Source organism: Molossus molossus, unplaced genomic scaffold, assembly GCF_014108415.1.
Source record: "Molossus molossus isolate mMolMol1 unplaced genomic scaffold, mMolMol1.p scaffold_m16_p_3, whole genome shotgun sequence".
Classification (NCBI taxonomy): domain Eukaryota; kingdom Metazoa; phylum Chordata; class Mammalia; order Chiroptera; family Molossidae; genus Molossus; species Molossus molossus.
This window is the reverse complement of record NW_023425366.1, coordinates 90,026,107-90,041,476: the sequence shown is the minus strand read 5'-3', so window position 1 is coordinate 90,041,476 and position 15,370 is coordinate 90,026,107. Positions and strand designations below refer to the sequence as shown.

At 36.5% G+C, this 15,370-nt stretch overlaps 1 protein-coding gene across 4 annotated transcripts in view; it reads left to right on the top strand.

The window, feature by feature from the left end:
* Nucleotides 1-15,370, top strand: part of CEP120 (centrosomal protein 120) — a 69,441-nt gene that overhangs the window by 35,801 nt on the left and 18,270 nt on the right. For all 4 annotated transcript variants that reach the window (XM_036278821.1, XM_036278824.1, XM_036278822.1 and 1 more), the window contains exons 12-18: nt 1,551-1,647; nt 1,750-1,902; nt 2,701-2,790; nt 2,920-3,012; nt 3,955-4,116; nt 7,365-7,487; nt 14,007-14,105. In XM_036278821.1, the coding sequence (XP_036134714.1) occupies nt 1,551-1,647; nt 1,750-1,902; nt 2,701-2,790; nt 2,920-3,012; nt 3,955-4,116; nt 7,365-7,487; nt 14,007-14,105 (817 nt within the window). The remainder of the gene's footprint in view (nt 1-1,550; nt 1,648-1,749; nt 1,903-2,700; nt 2,791-2,919; nt 3,013-3,954; nt 4,117-7,364; nt 7,488-14,006; nt 14,106-15,370) is intronic.

Below are 15,370 nucleotides of genomic sequence, written 5' to 3'. Positions count from 1 at the left end.
TGAAAATTCTTTGTTTTAATTCCTATTATTGAGAATAACTCTTAAAAGTTAGCATTCTTTTCTGTCATAAGTTACATATAATGAAAAATAATCAAATCCTTACTATTTGAAGTTATTTTAATGCTGCTTGTTATGAATATTAATTGTCATTGCCCTGCTCTGTGGACTGAGATTTAGTTTTACCTAAGTGAAAACTTCAGTTGTGATCGTGTGTCGTCATACTTTTTTTTTTTTTTTTAATCCTCACCCGAGGACATTTTTCCATTTTTTCATTCAGGTAGAGTGGGAGGGAGAGAGAGGAACAGAGAGAGAGAGAGAGAAACATCGATGTGAAAGGGACACATTGAGTGGCTGCCACCCGCACAACCAACCAGGGCCGGGGACAAACTGCAACCAAAGTACGTGCCCTTAGCGGGAACCGAACCCGGGTCTCTCCGGACCGCAGGCCGACGCTCTAACCGCTGAGCCAAACCGGCCAGGGCTCGTCATACTTTTTCAAAATACATCTTTATTGATTTTTTAGAGAGAGCAGAAGGGAGAGAGATAGAAACATCAATGTGTGAGAGAGAAACATCAATCGGCTGCCTCCTGCATGCACCTTACTGGGGATTGAGACTGCAACCCGGGCATGTGCCCTGACCCGGAATCAAACTGGGACCTCTCAGTCCAGGGACAATGCTCAATCCACTGAGCCGCACCGGCTGGGCCATCCTACTTTTAAAATTGTTCTAAAATCTGTGAGGTTAGAATAAAATGTAGAAGTTGATTAAGAGTTCTAATTGTATAGGATTCATTAAAGTTTTGTTTGACCAAGGGTTTATGGAATATATTTAATTTAGACAAAGCTATGGATTTTTATTGCCAGTATTTTGTCTTGTTTTTATTTATTTAGTGATAAATGCTACATGCAGTCCTAGGCTGCAGAGAGGTACTCATTTCGGTAAAAGTGACATGTAGTTATCCCATTTCTAGAAACCAGCCTGAGGCAATGCTCATGTCCAGAGGAAGATTTATGTACACGTGTGTTCATCCCAGGAGGAAAAAAAAAAGCCCAGAATAACCTACATGTATCCAAGAATAGGGGAATTAAGTTTAATTTTACAAGCATTAAAAATTACATTTTTGAATTAATATTTATGATATGAGAAAATTCTATGTAAATAGAAAAAAAGGACAAAACTATGATCTTAACGTGCATGAGTACATTTATATGTACATATACATAGAATAGAGGGGAAGGAAAGAAACTACATTTTTGCAGTAATAACCTCTGGGCAGTGAGATTAAAATTTCTCCTTTAATTTTTCCAAGTAGTCTACAGCTATTATAGGTCCTTTTACAGTACACATAGGTATGTACTTAATACGTGTTTGTGATCGAATCAGATCACATATATGGGAGGTCGTGAAGCCTGTAGAAGCTGCAGTTTCAGCAAAAAGGGTCACGTGCAGGAGATGATGTCTACTCAGTGCTACAGCATTAGGGACATAAAAGGAAAAAATATAAAAGTGTTTCCATGAATTTGAATGTATTTCTGATTTCATTTGTAGGTCAAATAACAGGATAGTAAATCTTTCTTACACGATGACTCTAGAAGATTATGGACTATTAAAAATGCGTGAGATTTTTGTCTCTGATTCATCTCAGGTAAATACCATTGAATGTTATCAAATTACTCTTTAAAATGGATCTAGTGTGTGTATGTGTGTGTACATGTGTTTCAATATGCTTTTTTTATTCATATGTTAGGGTTCAGCTGCTATACAACAGAAGCCACCTTCTCTTCCTCCCGCACCTTGTCCTTCAGAAATCCAGACAGAGCCTCGTGAAACCTTAGAGTACAAAGCAGCATTGGAGCTAGAAATGTGGAAAGAGAGGCAAGAAGACATTTTTGAAAATCAGGTTACTTTTCAAATGTTACTTAAAAACTCTATTTTTGTCTACTTAGTATATTTTTCCTTCTCCATAGTAGGCTTTACTGCGTTCCATGGGTCCCCTACGTAGTCTCCTTGAATATCAAAAATACCTTACTCCTAAAGAAAAATTTAAAATAAAAAAATGTTCTACATATGACAAATTGGCAGAGGCCACTCAGAAGGATTCCCCTCAACTTTGTTTATGACCTTAGGCAAAATTAGGACTGAAGGTTAGAGTTTAGAGCTTAAGAACTTGGAAGGTCCTTTTAATTTCAGGTCTTCATTTACTGCACCCCCCTGGAGCTTGGAATCATCATTCTCTAAACAAGAGAGTTAAAAAACAATTTATCACCCTAGCTGGTTTGGCTCAGCGGTTAGAGCATTGGCCCACGGACCAAAGAGTCACGGGTTCAATTTCGGCCAAGGGCATGTACCTCAGTTGCGGTTCATCCCCGGCCCCAGTTGGGGTCGTGCAGGTGGCAACCAATCGATGTGTTTCTCTCTCTCTCTTCCTCCCTCTCTCCCCCTTGCTGTGTCTGAAGATAAATGTAAAAATGTTCTCGGGTGAGGATAAAAAAAAATCCAGAGTTTATCATGTACTCTCTTGACTTTTACTTATATGGGTATTACTTGCCACAGACATCCTTTAAAGAAAGGGAAAGAATAAAATAGAACTTCTGAAAGAAACATGAGTGATCACTTAATTTTTAACTGAAAACAACTGATTTGTTTACTTGAAATATTTAGGATTTTTTCCCTGACTTTATTTTTCTTCCTTTTGTAGCTAAAGCAGAAAGAACTGGCTCATATGCAAGCTCTTGCAGAGGAATGGAAGAAAAGGGATCGAGAGAGAGAGTCACTGGTAAAGAAAAAGGTAATAGCTTATATAGAAATTGAAGCAGGAAAGGAACGATGTTAATGATAGTGTCTTGTGTTTGCATTTTTGAAATTGTGTGTGTTTTGAGTTTGGGAAAAAGATAAGGTAACTTTTATTATATTCCAGGTGGCTGAATATACTGTTCTGGAAGGAAAACTTCAAAAAACCCTATTTGATTTAGAGAAGCGAGAGCAACAGCTCGTCATTACAGAATCAGAGGTACTATATTCATCTCTCAAATGCCTTTGCTTCACAGAACCTGTATATTAAGTTCATACCATTCATCTATTTTTGCTTTATACTTACATAAAATATATTTCATAGAGATTGTCTTTCACACATTATGGAGAAAACTCTTCAACTGGGTAAAACATGTTTTATGTTTTCGAAGGTAAGGAATAGATACAAAGTGTTTGTTTGAAAAGGGTAACTCTTATTTGGCCAGTGGAGATATTTGGTAACCTTCCCATGATGTAAAGGAATGAGAAGGTGCACTACGTAGAGGAGAGAGAAAATGTAGCACAGGCTCAAGGGTCTAGAATCCTGATTTTGTTTTCAGTAAGAAGGAATTATCCCTCATTCTTGCCCATTAAGGATTAGATCCCAAAACAAATGAGTACTAGGCCTAGTTAGCATTAGGTCTTACTACATTTTATCCTAAATACTTTTTAAAATTACTATGAAGTCATTTCAAAATAATTAGAATTTCTTCCACATTAAATGTATATGCTCCTTCCCTACCCAAATTTATTAAAGTTTTCTCAGCATTTTTCTGGGATTTTGAAATTGCTTCAGATGTTTAAACTTAAATAAAATGTATATTTGTTCCTAATACTAACCACCTATTATATTCTGTGTGATTGGGCAGAAAATAAGTTTCTAAAATAAAAGGAACTTGGGTATATTTGCTTATATAAGTGATTAGGGCATTTTCAGTTGAATTTATATAGATCATATATGGGTTTTTGTATATGCTTTGTATATTAGAATTAAATGATTGAAAATTTATAATTTCAGTATATTTAAAGATTAACTGTTACCGAAAGGGTATGAGAATAAGGTAAGTATTCTGAACACTTGACTGTATATATGGATAGAATACTGAACAGTATAATGCAGCTCATAATAGGCCAACTTCTTAAAAAATGCCCTTGTTTTAAGCTTCAAAGAGAACGAAAGGAACTGAAATCAGAACGTGAACAGAATCTGCAAGAACTTCAGAACTCTATCCGCAGGGCCAAGGAAGATTGTGCTCACCAAGTAGAACTGGAGAGGTTAAAGATCAAGCAGCTAGAAGAGGATAAGCACCGACTTCAGAAGCAGGTTGGATGAAATACCTGTCACTTCTTTATACTTAGAGTTTATTTGCATCTAGGAATAATAGGTATAGTTCACTAAAAAGTTATGAAAACTTACAGTAATTTGGACGAGTAATATTTATTGCACTGAGATTCAAATATACTTTAAGTTGGATCTTCTTTTCCTAAGTCAAAGCTAAGGACTATATTGGAATAATTTTTCTTCCCTTATAATTATTTGCATGAGATTATACTATAGTTCAGGTAACTCTCAGCTCAGAAATTTTTTTCTGATAAATCTCCTTTTAGCAAACATAGATAAACTTCATGTCACTGGACTAAATTCATTTAAGAACCAAATTTCCTGGAGGAATTGTCTGTGCTCCTCTCTGTTGTCTCACCTGATCCTCACTCCTCAGCTCATCTCACTTTGCTCTCCATCCCCATCGCGCCAGTCAGCCCTTTGTCAAAGAAGCCACCGACGGCTCAGTCTCTAAGTTCAGTGGGAGTTTTTCATTTGTCATCGTACTCAGACTTACTGACAACGTAACACTATTGTCCTTGTTTTTGTGTATTCTCTTCTCTCAACTTGTCCAACACCACTCTCCTTGTTTTCCTCTACTTTTCTGTCCACCGCTCAGGCTTTTTTGCAGGCTTATTTTCCTTTAGCTTTATTTTGTACTAAACAATCATATTAATGCCCATGGGTCCATGTACCTCTGGGACTTTCATATTTATATCCCAGACCTTTCCTTTGCACTCTAGACAAGTATATCCAATGGCCTTTTTGACTTCTCTAATTGGATGTCTAAAGGCATTTAAAACCCAGCATGATCCTCCCTTCCATGCCTATGCTTCCTGTAAGTGTTTTTTTATTTCTGTTCTTCCTGGTGCAGCCAGAGTGATTTTTTTTTTTTTTATCCTCACCCGAGGATATTTTTTTGTTCAGGTAGAGTGGGAGGGAGAGAGAGGAAGAGAGAGAGAGAGAAAAACATCGATGTGAAAGGGACACATCGAGTGGCTGCCACCCGCACGACCAACCAGGGCCGGGGACAAACTGCAACCGAGGTACATGCCCTTTAGCGGGAACCGAACCTGGGTCTCTTGGGACCGCAGGCTGATGCTCTAACCGCTGAGCCAAACTGGCCAGAGCCAGAGTGATATTTTTGACATTTGGGAATCATGACACCCTCCTCTAAAACCTTTTCATGTCATCTTATTGCTCACAGGATACAGATCAGAATAATTACCTTGTTCTACAGGCCTCTGCATAGTTTGGAACCAGCCTGCCTCTCTCACCTCACCACCTACTCTTTCACCTTTGCCCTGGACTGGTCTTCCTTCAGGTCCGCAAGCAAACCGTGCTTCACACGCAGGATCTTTGTGTGTACTGCTTGTTCCGGGCCTAGTGAACTACAGTCATGCTTCAGTGTCTGGCTAAAGCATCACTTACCCAGGGAAATCATCCCTGACGCCTGCTGCCCAAGTTTTTGTTATATATTTTCATGGGATATTATTCTCCTGTTCTTTTTCTTTGACATGTTATAGCAGTTTGTGATTGTTATCACAGCAATTGTTAGGATAATGTCCCTGAATGGTAGGAAAAAATACCAAATATTACATTTATTAGGTTTTGTTTAAAATAGAAAATTGAGATAGTTTAGAAAGGTTTCTATTCAATTTTAAAAATTAAAGTTTGGATGTTCAAAGGAGGAAACTTCTGTTATATGAAATATTTACACATACAGTATACCTCATTACCTAAAGATGCTAGATAAATCCTAAGTAGAATTATTTGCATTTATTGGCATAAAACAAGAATTTATTGATAATTTAAGTTCCATTTTTGTCACAGATTTATCAGTATTTCAAATTTAGTTGTCTTATGTCTTAATAAAGAAATAATTGGTTTCTCTAATGATAGATAGTTATACTAGTTTATTTTTTTGGAAAGCATTTGTAACGGTGCTTATTTACATTTTATTTTTAAACAATCCCAGCCCTGGCCAGTTTGGCTTAGCGGTTAGAGTTTTGGCCCATGGACCGAAGAGTCGTGGGTTCAGTTCCTGTCAATGGCACATACCTCTTGGATGTGGTTCAGTCCCCAGCCCTGGTTGGTGTCCTGCGGGAGGCAGCCAACCGATATCTCTCTCTCACATCGATGTTTCTCTCTCTCTCTCTCTCTCTCTCTCTCTCTCTCTCTCCCCCCCTTCCACCTCCCCCCCACTCTATCTAAAGATAGATGGAAAAATATCCTCGGGTGAGGATTTTGGGGGAGGATCCCAGATTTTCAAAGAATGTCTTTATCTCTTCACTTTTGGTAGTTCTGAAACTGGTCTAAGGGAAGTTATAGAGTATGTAGTTAAGGCAGTCTCCTTCTCTTTCTTTAAATTAAGGAAGGTATTGCCTGCTTTCCATTAGAGCAGTATTTGAGGGGTGAAAAGATCTGCATTCTAGTCACGCCTCTGCCTTAGTTATTTAGCTCTTTGACCTCATTTTTCTTACCTATAAATATGAAGGAGTTGGGCAGATAGTCTTTAAATTACCTTAAGTTGTAATAGTGTTTGAATTATGAAATTCATATAGTATCTAATTCTAAGAACTATATGTAAATGCTGCATTACAATTAAACTTATTTTCATTGAGAATAATCTCTGTGTCTGTAATCCTCAATCTTGTCTTACATGTAACATCTTAAGTGTCAGTATTTTTATAAGGTAACTTTTTCATTTGCCATCTAAAATTTAACAAAAACAGTCTCATAATACTGTTTTGTTTTGTTTTTTTTAATCCTCACTCGAGGACACTTTCGCATTCATCTTCAGATAGAGTGGGAGGGAGAGAGGGAAGAAGAGAGAGAGAGAAACATTGATGTGAGAGTGATACATCGAGTGGTTGTCACCCACACGACCCCTTCCAGGGCCGGGGACAAACCAACCAAGGTACGTGCCCCTAGCGGAAACCAAACCCGGGACTCTCTGGTCTGCGGGCCGATGCTCTAACTGCTGAGCCAAACCGGCCAGGGCTCATAATACTGGTTTTATAAGAAATTTCATACTCTTAAAAAAAAGTTTTTGTATATTGTCAATCAGTTGATTTATTAAATTTTTAAGATTACTAGAGATCATAATTTTTCTCATATTTTGTTTCTAAGTTTTCTACTGTGAACATGTTTAGAATAAGAAAAAATGAGACTGTTGAATTGAATTCTGTAATATTAAACTTGATGTCTACTGTTTTAAAATGGCTGTAATACTTCCTTTTTCAATGCAGCTTAATGATGCTGAAAATAAGTATAAGATTTTGGAAAAAGAGTTCCATCAGTTCAAGGATCAGCAAAGCAACAAACCAGAAATCCGTCTACAGTCTGAAATAAACCTCCTTACCTTGGAAAAGGTACCCATATCAATTTATGGCAACTTAATTAGTCCTAATGGTCAGTTTATGAAGTCAATTATAACACTTGCATGTACATTGTAACATTCCTTTGAAGTATTCTGATATCAAGTAACATCTGAGAATTTAAGGCACATAACATTGTCAGTAACTTATACTAATTAGAGCCCTTAGGTGCAAACAGTAGAACTGATTAACTCTAGGATGAAAGGAATTCATAAAATTGTCAGCAAGGCTGAAGAAGCAGTTTTAAAATATGGGCAGGAACTGGGGTGAGCAAGGCAAGGCCTTCCCTATCACAAAAGTCTGCTCAAAATGCTCCTGCTGGTTCTGTCAGTGCCATGGCACCGGATTCTCTTTCCCCTGGTTCTAATGTCATACTGTTGAACTCTGTTTTGCAGTAGCTACTGTGAAGACTGTCTGCATAGTACTCCCCTTTAGATTCAGTGTCCCAGGTGGGAGCATTTATTTAAATCACAGGCCTATATGCTCTTAGCTTGGAATAAGGGATATCCACCCTATTTTTTTTTTTTCCTTCCTATGGTTGGATGTGAGGTCCTGCCTCTCACTTATATTGGGATTCCTCACAAAATTAATAAATGTTAATATAAATAGAAATGTTTAGGTTCTAGGCATTAAAAATGTGTAATGTGCAACAAACAACCTAAGTTTGGCAATATGTGCTCGTACATTTTAGTTTGACAATTTTTAGTTATTATTAAAAAGATACAACCTATACAGGAAAATAACCTTTAGAAGTTTAAGGATTTAATTGCCAGCCCTTGCCTGGTTTTTCCCTCTCAGCTTTGTATTGAAGGCTTTCTTGCCCTTTCACTTACGTAGATTTAGCCACTAGAGGGCACTAACAGAAGCTTGGTGGATGGAAGTTGATGCTAGGGTCGTTCTGTCTGTCTCCTTTTTTTTCTGGCAGTAGTTATATCTTTTTATGGTTCCATCTCCCATGAGACACTGCTTCTCTCCTGCTTCCTTTGGATAGTCCTCATTGTGGTTCTAGCTCACTGGACAACCCCAGTTTCTGGGTTCCTGGTAGCAAGAACTACTTCCTGGTACTTCTGGGCAGGAGGGACTACAAAAGGAAGAGGTAGGGACTTACTGCTGTTGCTAATCACTGGGTTACTTCACTGTATCCTCTTTGGCATCTCTGCTCTTTCATTAAATGTATAACCAGGTGCCTATATTAAATTACCTCTGAAAGACTTAGAGTGATTTCTGGTTTCCTGGCAGGATGCCAATTGATATAATTGGTTTTTCATTATCTGGCAAAGATGTGTACTATTTATGACACCATGCTAAATGCTATTATGAATGATTCAGAAATGTTCAGGATAGAGTCAAGTAACAAGATACAAAAGGAAACAAGGAACTTACCCAAATAATTATAGTGAAAGCAAATGATAGCAAGTATCTAACTTTCTCTTAATAAATGCTATGAATGCAAAAGGAAGACAAAGCCACTTCCACTGCAGTGTACGCGTTAACTATAACAAAGAAGGGAAATTAGATATGGAACCCAAAAGATAGGTGAAATTTTAAATAGTAAATATGTGGGTGTGGTTATTCCAAATTTGGAAAATAGTTTGACTAGAACCTAGAGTATAATCAGTATAGTAGTGGTTCCACAATAAAAACAGGCCTGGTAAGAGAATGTGGGAAGACCTCAGATGCTAAATTAAAGAATTTGTTTTTCCTCTGGAAAGAAAAATAAGACATTATGCTCAAGTTTATGAGATTGGCTTAATAAATATTAATATAAATATAAATGAATTTTAATGAACTGTTGGGGAGGTAGTAGTTGTGGCGAATTCTGGTTTTAGACAGTACACTTGAGATGTTAGCAGACTTAAGTGGAGAAGTGCACTAAATATGGTTAAAATGAGAGCTATAATAGGAAGAGAGAAGGGTTAGACATACAGACTTGGGAGTCATTTGAGTAATGACTAGAAGTAGATGGCATTGTTCAAGGAGTGTTTAGGAAAGACAACTGAAAATAAAACTTAGGGGGAAAGTTCAGCTGTACAGACAAAAAGCCAAGAGTCAGGGAAGGAGGCTAATAAGATTTAGAGAAACAATGAATGCAGTCTAATGTGGTGCCCAAAACAAAAGGAGGAGTTTCAGAATGAGGAGGTAAAAGTAATCTCTCATGACTGCAAAGTCAGGAATGGCTGAGGAAGGCCATGTGTTTGACAGTTAAGTCACTGCCTTTTGATAAGACAAATTGCAGAGTTATAGAAAATTTGGCATTGAAAAGAAAACAAGAAAAAACTGAGCCCAAAGGCCTGCCAATGTTGAGAATAGCTTATTTCAAGGTAGGAAAGTTTAAGGATATTTTTAGATTGTGGATAAGAAATTAATAGCAAGGAGAAATTGAGGCTTTGAGAGAGGAAGGGTAGGATGAACATAGAAGAGTTAGTCTTTGAAGAAGAAACACCAAGAGACAGAAGTGTGAATGTGTAGAAAATTTGGAGGTAGGAATAAGTGTGGTAAAGAAAATCTTCTGAGTTGAGGAGGGTATTAACTGGTTTCTTCCGGTGTCTCTGCACTCATTAAATGTTTCTGCAGCCTATCACTTGCCACGACTCCTTCGTTCTTCTTCTTACCCCCACATCTACTTAATTGCAGTCTTTTTGATTCTGCTTTTGACATACCTAGGAGGCAGTCTCTTCAATTTCTCTACCAGGGTACTTGAATCCAGCTGGCCACTTCCTACCCCTATTTTGAAAAACCAAGTATTAAAGAATTTCTGTGTTTATAAATTGAATTGTGTGGTACTTACCAGAGACATTTGAAGCACTCAGACAGTATCGCTTCAATTCTCACGAGCCCTGTTCAGTAGGTGTCAAAGAACATTTCCACTTCACCTTGGGGAAATTTGGAGACCAAACATCTCAAAACTGGACAAGCTTTTACTTATTCATCTTTTTTTTAGTATAGGCTAGAAAATATCTACTATAGAAATGAATTTTAAGTGATTTTTAAAATTCCTTCTTCCAACTATATTTCTACCAAAAGGGTAAAAATTACTAAACATTAAAAATATAAACAACACCACAAATTTGAGAGAGGGGAAAATGCATAATTGAACCGCCTCTATATCATAATGATTTCATGCAGCATGTTTAAGTTCCTTCTAAAGCAAGCCTTTTTTTTTTCAGCTCTTCTGAAAGTTCTTTGTACATTTTTTTGAGCCAGAAGAGGGCAGAATCTTATTTCTTAAGTAGTAACAAAGACATAAAAACACAAAAAGGAAGTCATAAGTGAAAAAGCATATGATTGTCTGTAATATTCTGGTTATATTTGATTGAGAGCTTTTTTCTTTTGTGATTACCCATTCTCTTCAATATGACACAGATTTTCCTATTTTCACTGAAATGGTCTAAAAATAAATTAACATTAAGGTACAATTTTACAAAATGTAGTTATTGGTTCCCTTTATTGTGTAGGAAGTGAATAATGGTTTGATTTGCTTTTAGCTAGGAAATGTCTTTTAGATTGCTAAAAAAAAAAAATGGGACTTTTAAAAAATAAAATATGACCCTGGCTGGTTTGGCTCAGTGGTTGGAGCGTCGGCCTGCGGTCCAGAGAGACCCGGGTTCGGTTCCCGCTAAGGGCATGTACCTCAATAGCAGTTTGTCCCCGGCCCTGGTTAGGTCGTGTGGGTGGCAGCCACTCGATGTGTACCTTTCATGTCGATGTTTCTCTCTCTCTCTCCCCCTCCCACTCTTTCTGAACAAAATATGGAAAAATGTCCTCAGGTGAGGATTAAAAAAAATAATAATAAAATATGGAAAGCATTATAACTCAGTAGGACATACACAGGTTGAAAACAGACTAAAATTTATGTATTTAAGACTATTTGATGAATATATGCTATGTATTCATCCCTTAGGGCAAAGGAGGATGTGAAATGAAAGGAAAGAGTTTGTGCCCTGACTGGTTTGGCTTAGCGGTTAGAGCTTTGGCCCACAGACCAAGGAGTCATGGGTTCGATTCCAGTCAAGGGCACGTACCTTGGTTGCGGTTCGTCCCCGGCCCTGGTCAGGGTCGTGTGGGAGGCAACCAGTCAACGTGTCCCTCTCATATCAGTGTTTGTCTCTCTCTCTCCCACTCTATCTGAACAAAAATAGAAAAATATCCTCAGGTGAGGATTAAAAAAAAAGAGTTTGTAATATAATTGGCGGAATGGCTGAGAAACCTTTAAACAACTGTGTATAATCAAATACTGGAGAATGTAATAGAAACTCTTCGCAGTTCAGAAAAGAGAAATTGTGTTCAGAATATAGTAATTTTTAGACAGCTCTGGGTCAGGTAGTATTTGAGCTGAATCTAAAGTTTTAAGTAAGCAGAGAAGAAAAAGAAAGAATTGACAGGCTGGAGAAGTAGTCTGGGCAAAGAGAAGGGGTGTGCAAGGGACACCAACCTGGTAGTTGGAGTCGAGGGTTTCCTGTTGAGGAATACCAAGAAAGTAGGTTGAGCAACTAGGATGGGAATGATATTTTGGAGTGCCTTGAAACCTAGCGGAAGAGTTCATCCTCAACACTGCGGGCAAGAAGTAGCTATTGCAGATTATTTAGTAGAGAGTGAATGATCTAATAGTGGTTTACAAGATTTGTAAATAGAATAGATTTGAGGCCAAGAAGATGAGAAGAGTCTGAGCTAAGGAAATGGCAGTAGGAATATAAAAGAATAATGCTGGAAATATTTCAAGGGAGAAATCTATATGACAGTATAAATTGTTCCCCAAGCCTCAGATCGCTTCACAATAAGGGCCCTTAACTCCAGGTCTTTGGTTGTGGGACTTTTTCTGGGACTTGGGTCCATATATTTCATTGGAATCAGAGCAGCATCTGTGTTCTTCAAAAAAAAAAGCTTGTAATCATTGATTTGGTAATAGGAATAAATTAGAAAAGTGAGGTTTGTTTCTCAGATTTGCTGGCTACAGTTTTTTTTTTTAATTTAAGAATAAAGAAATTATAGGTATTGACATTACATGTGTTTTACATTAGTGTGAATAACTCTGCAAATGTGAATTATTTTGATAATCATGGCAGCCTACCCAGACAGCTTTTTCTGATGGAGTCAGTCCATTGGGTATAAGCGATCTCTCTAGGTTCATCCCTGTCCTAACACTCATCCTTGGACCCATCAGGATACTAGACTTGCTCTCAGACTTATGGACATGATCACTTTTATAGCTGACGCCTACTTTTTTTTTTTTCTACCTCACAGTTATAAAAAGATTTTTTCCTATTCCTCTGACATATGTCCTATTGTTAAATTACTAAGTAATATGTATAAATCTTTGGGGTGTAAGTGGAAGAAATCATCTTTGATAATCTCAGAGTATTATTCAATTTAAGACGCATGAGTCTAGTTATGAAATGTCAACACATTTAAATCCAAGCACTGGGGATTTGTAAAGCAGAAAAGACCTCGACTCCATGAAGTCGTATATTACTTCAGAGAATGTTCTGGTCTTTTGTGAAGGGAATTTGGCAATCTGCTTTTCCTTTCATATGAGTTTTCTGAAGTTTGAATTTTTGGATAGTGTCTTCAGTTTTATTTTTCTGCAAAACATTAGGAATTGCGTGTATGGGAAAAAGTTTATTTAAAAAAATTAGACCAGTTTAGAGTAATAGTATTTTATTCTAATTCAGGCACATTATTACATTATCACTTAAACAGTAAAACTGTCTGTTGGCTACATCAACTTGTTTGGTACTTGGGTTGAAACACTGAGAGAGTACATTCCAAAACATAGCCAAGTTGGCTTCAGTTCATGCACAACAGATTGCCTGCTGCAAGGATAAATAACCTTATTTTTTTTTCATTGAATCACTTTCATGTTTTTCTTTATATATTTGAGGAAAATAGAAAATAAATGTTAGATGAGTGTTATTAGGAGCATTATTTGTCTTTCACTTGGGTTTATTTTAACATTCTTAAAATATTTTTGACTTTGTACTCTTTCTTAGTAAACTGCTTTCTGATTAAACATTTCACTTTTTTCGGCATTCTGTCTGATTTTTGCCAAAATATAGTTATAAAAAAATCTATTAGCTTTCTTTGTTATAAGACAAAATTCCACATAATGAAAGGCCTCCAGAAGGAATAATTTGTTTTCTAAGATTTAGAGTGCCAACTAAATTGGAATGCTAACAGTTAGAACTGCTTTTTGTTAAAAAAAAAAAAATGTATTTTTCACTCTATGATCTTTATGTAATATACATGTTTTAAATACATTTATAGTAACTGGAGGTTGAGACTAATTCAGTTCCTTTTAGTATAGGCTGTTAGGCAGTAAAAATACGACTATATTTTAAACAAGAAAATGTTCATGTGCCATAATATTTATAGTAAATTATATAACAGTTTTAGATGATGTCGTATGTTACACTATATAAACTCTTTTCTTAAGCCAGACTCTTTGTATATATTATCTTTCAGTGATTGTACACAGTGGTATAGTGTTTCACTTGATATGATTTTAATCACTGTTAGGTTGAACTTGAAAGAAAGTTGGAATCTGCAACTAAGTCTAAACTGCATTACAAGCAGCAGTGGGGACGAGCTTTGAAAGAACTTGCCAGACTTAAACAGGTATGTAGTTTATAGCTGATGATGGATTATTCTTATGTCTTTTCCCCTTGATTCTTTACTAGTTTGCATATTTGGCAATACCTGTTATGTTCAGATAGATGTCTGCGTTTGAATCTCCAGTGCTGTTTTTGAAATTGGGGCTATTTGGTGTGTGTGTGATATAAGATCTTCCTTTTTTTAAATTAAAAACTGAAACTTGAAGGTTCTTTTCTTTAATTGCCAGCTGTCCTCTTTCCCAGAAGAAACTGGATAATTTCTTTCACTTTACGTATTAAACTACCATTCTTTTATTCAGTATTGATTTCTATTTGGAGTACTTTTGAAGGAAGAAATTTAAGGATAACTTTAAAAATTTAACATGTTCTCAAATTTAAGAACATATTTTAAATGTTATTCCTAGGAAGACAAAGTAACTTAGTAAAGAAGGAATCAGGGAATTTTTGCATAATTTTATGAGTTTAAGAGTGATAGTTTCCTGAATTCTTACATTTTTTCCCCCTCCTGCTACTAGATAATACATGCTATTAGCTTCATGAAAAATTTATCTTAACTTTGGGTATAATTTCTTCAAGTGATTAAGATCAAATAAACCAGGAACAAGATTTTTATTTTTAATATAATCTACTTGACCTAAAACTTATAAGGATCAATTAGTGTGTCTCCATAACCATCAAATGTTATTAAACATCTTTTTGGTACTGAATGTTTACCACCTTAATAAAGGAGTATGTACTAGACTGCATGAGAATAAATAAAACAAATTATGCTAACATAGCTTATAGATGAGTTGAGATTATAAGTATAAAAGAATATATAGTAGTCCCCCCGAGTGGATGCCTGAACCCACAGATAGTACTGAGCCATATATACAGGACAGGGGTGGGCAAAAGTAGGTTTACAATTCTCCGTATGGAAAATAATAAAGAATAAACTCTTCCTCAAATTCACAACTGTAAACCTATTTTTTTCTCACCCCTATATACTGTTTTTTCCCTATACCTGCATCCCTATGATAAAGTTGAATTTATAAATTAGGCAAGTAAGAGAGATTAACAGCAATAACTAATAATAAATTATAACAATATACTGTAGTAAAAGTTGTTTGAATGTGCTCTCTGAAAATATCTTATTGTATTGTATTCCCCTTGCGGTGATGTGAGATGGACCCAGTGGCTCTGTGAGGAGATGCGGTGCGGTGAAGGGTAGGCGCGCACACAGCACTGGGGCTACTGCAACACAGGATGGCCAGGCCGCGGCAGTTAACC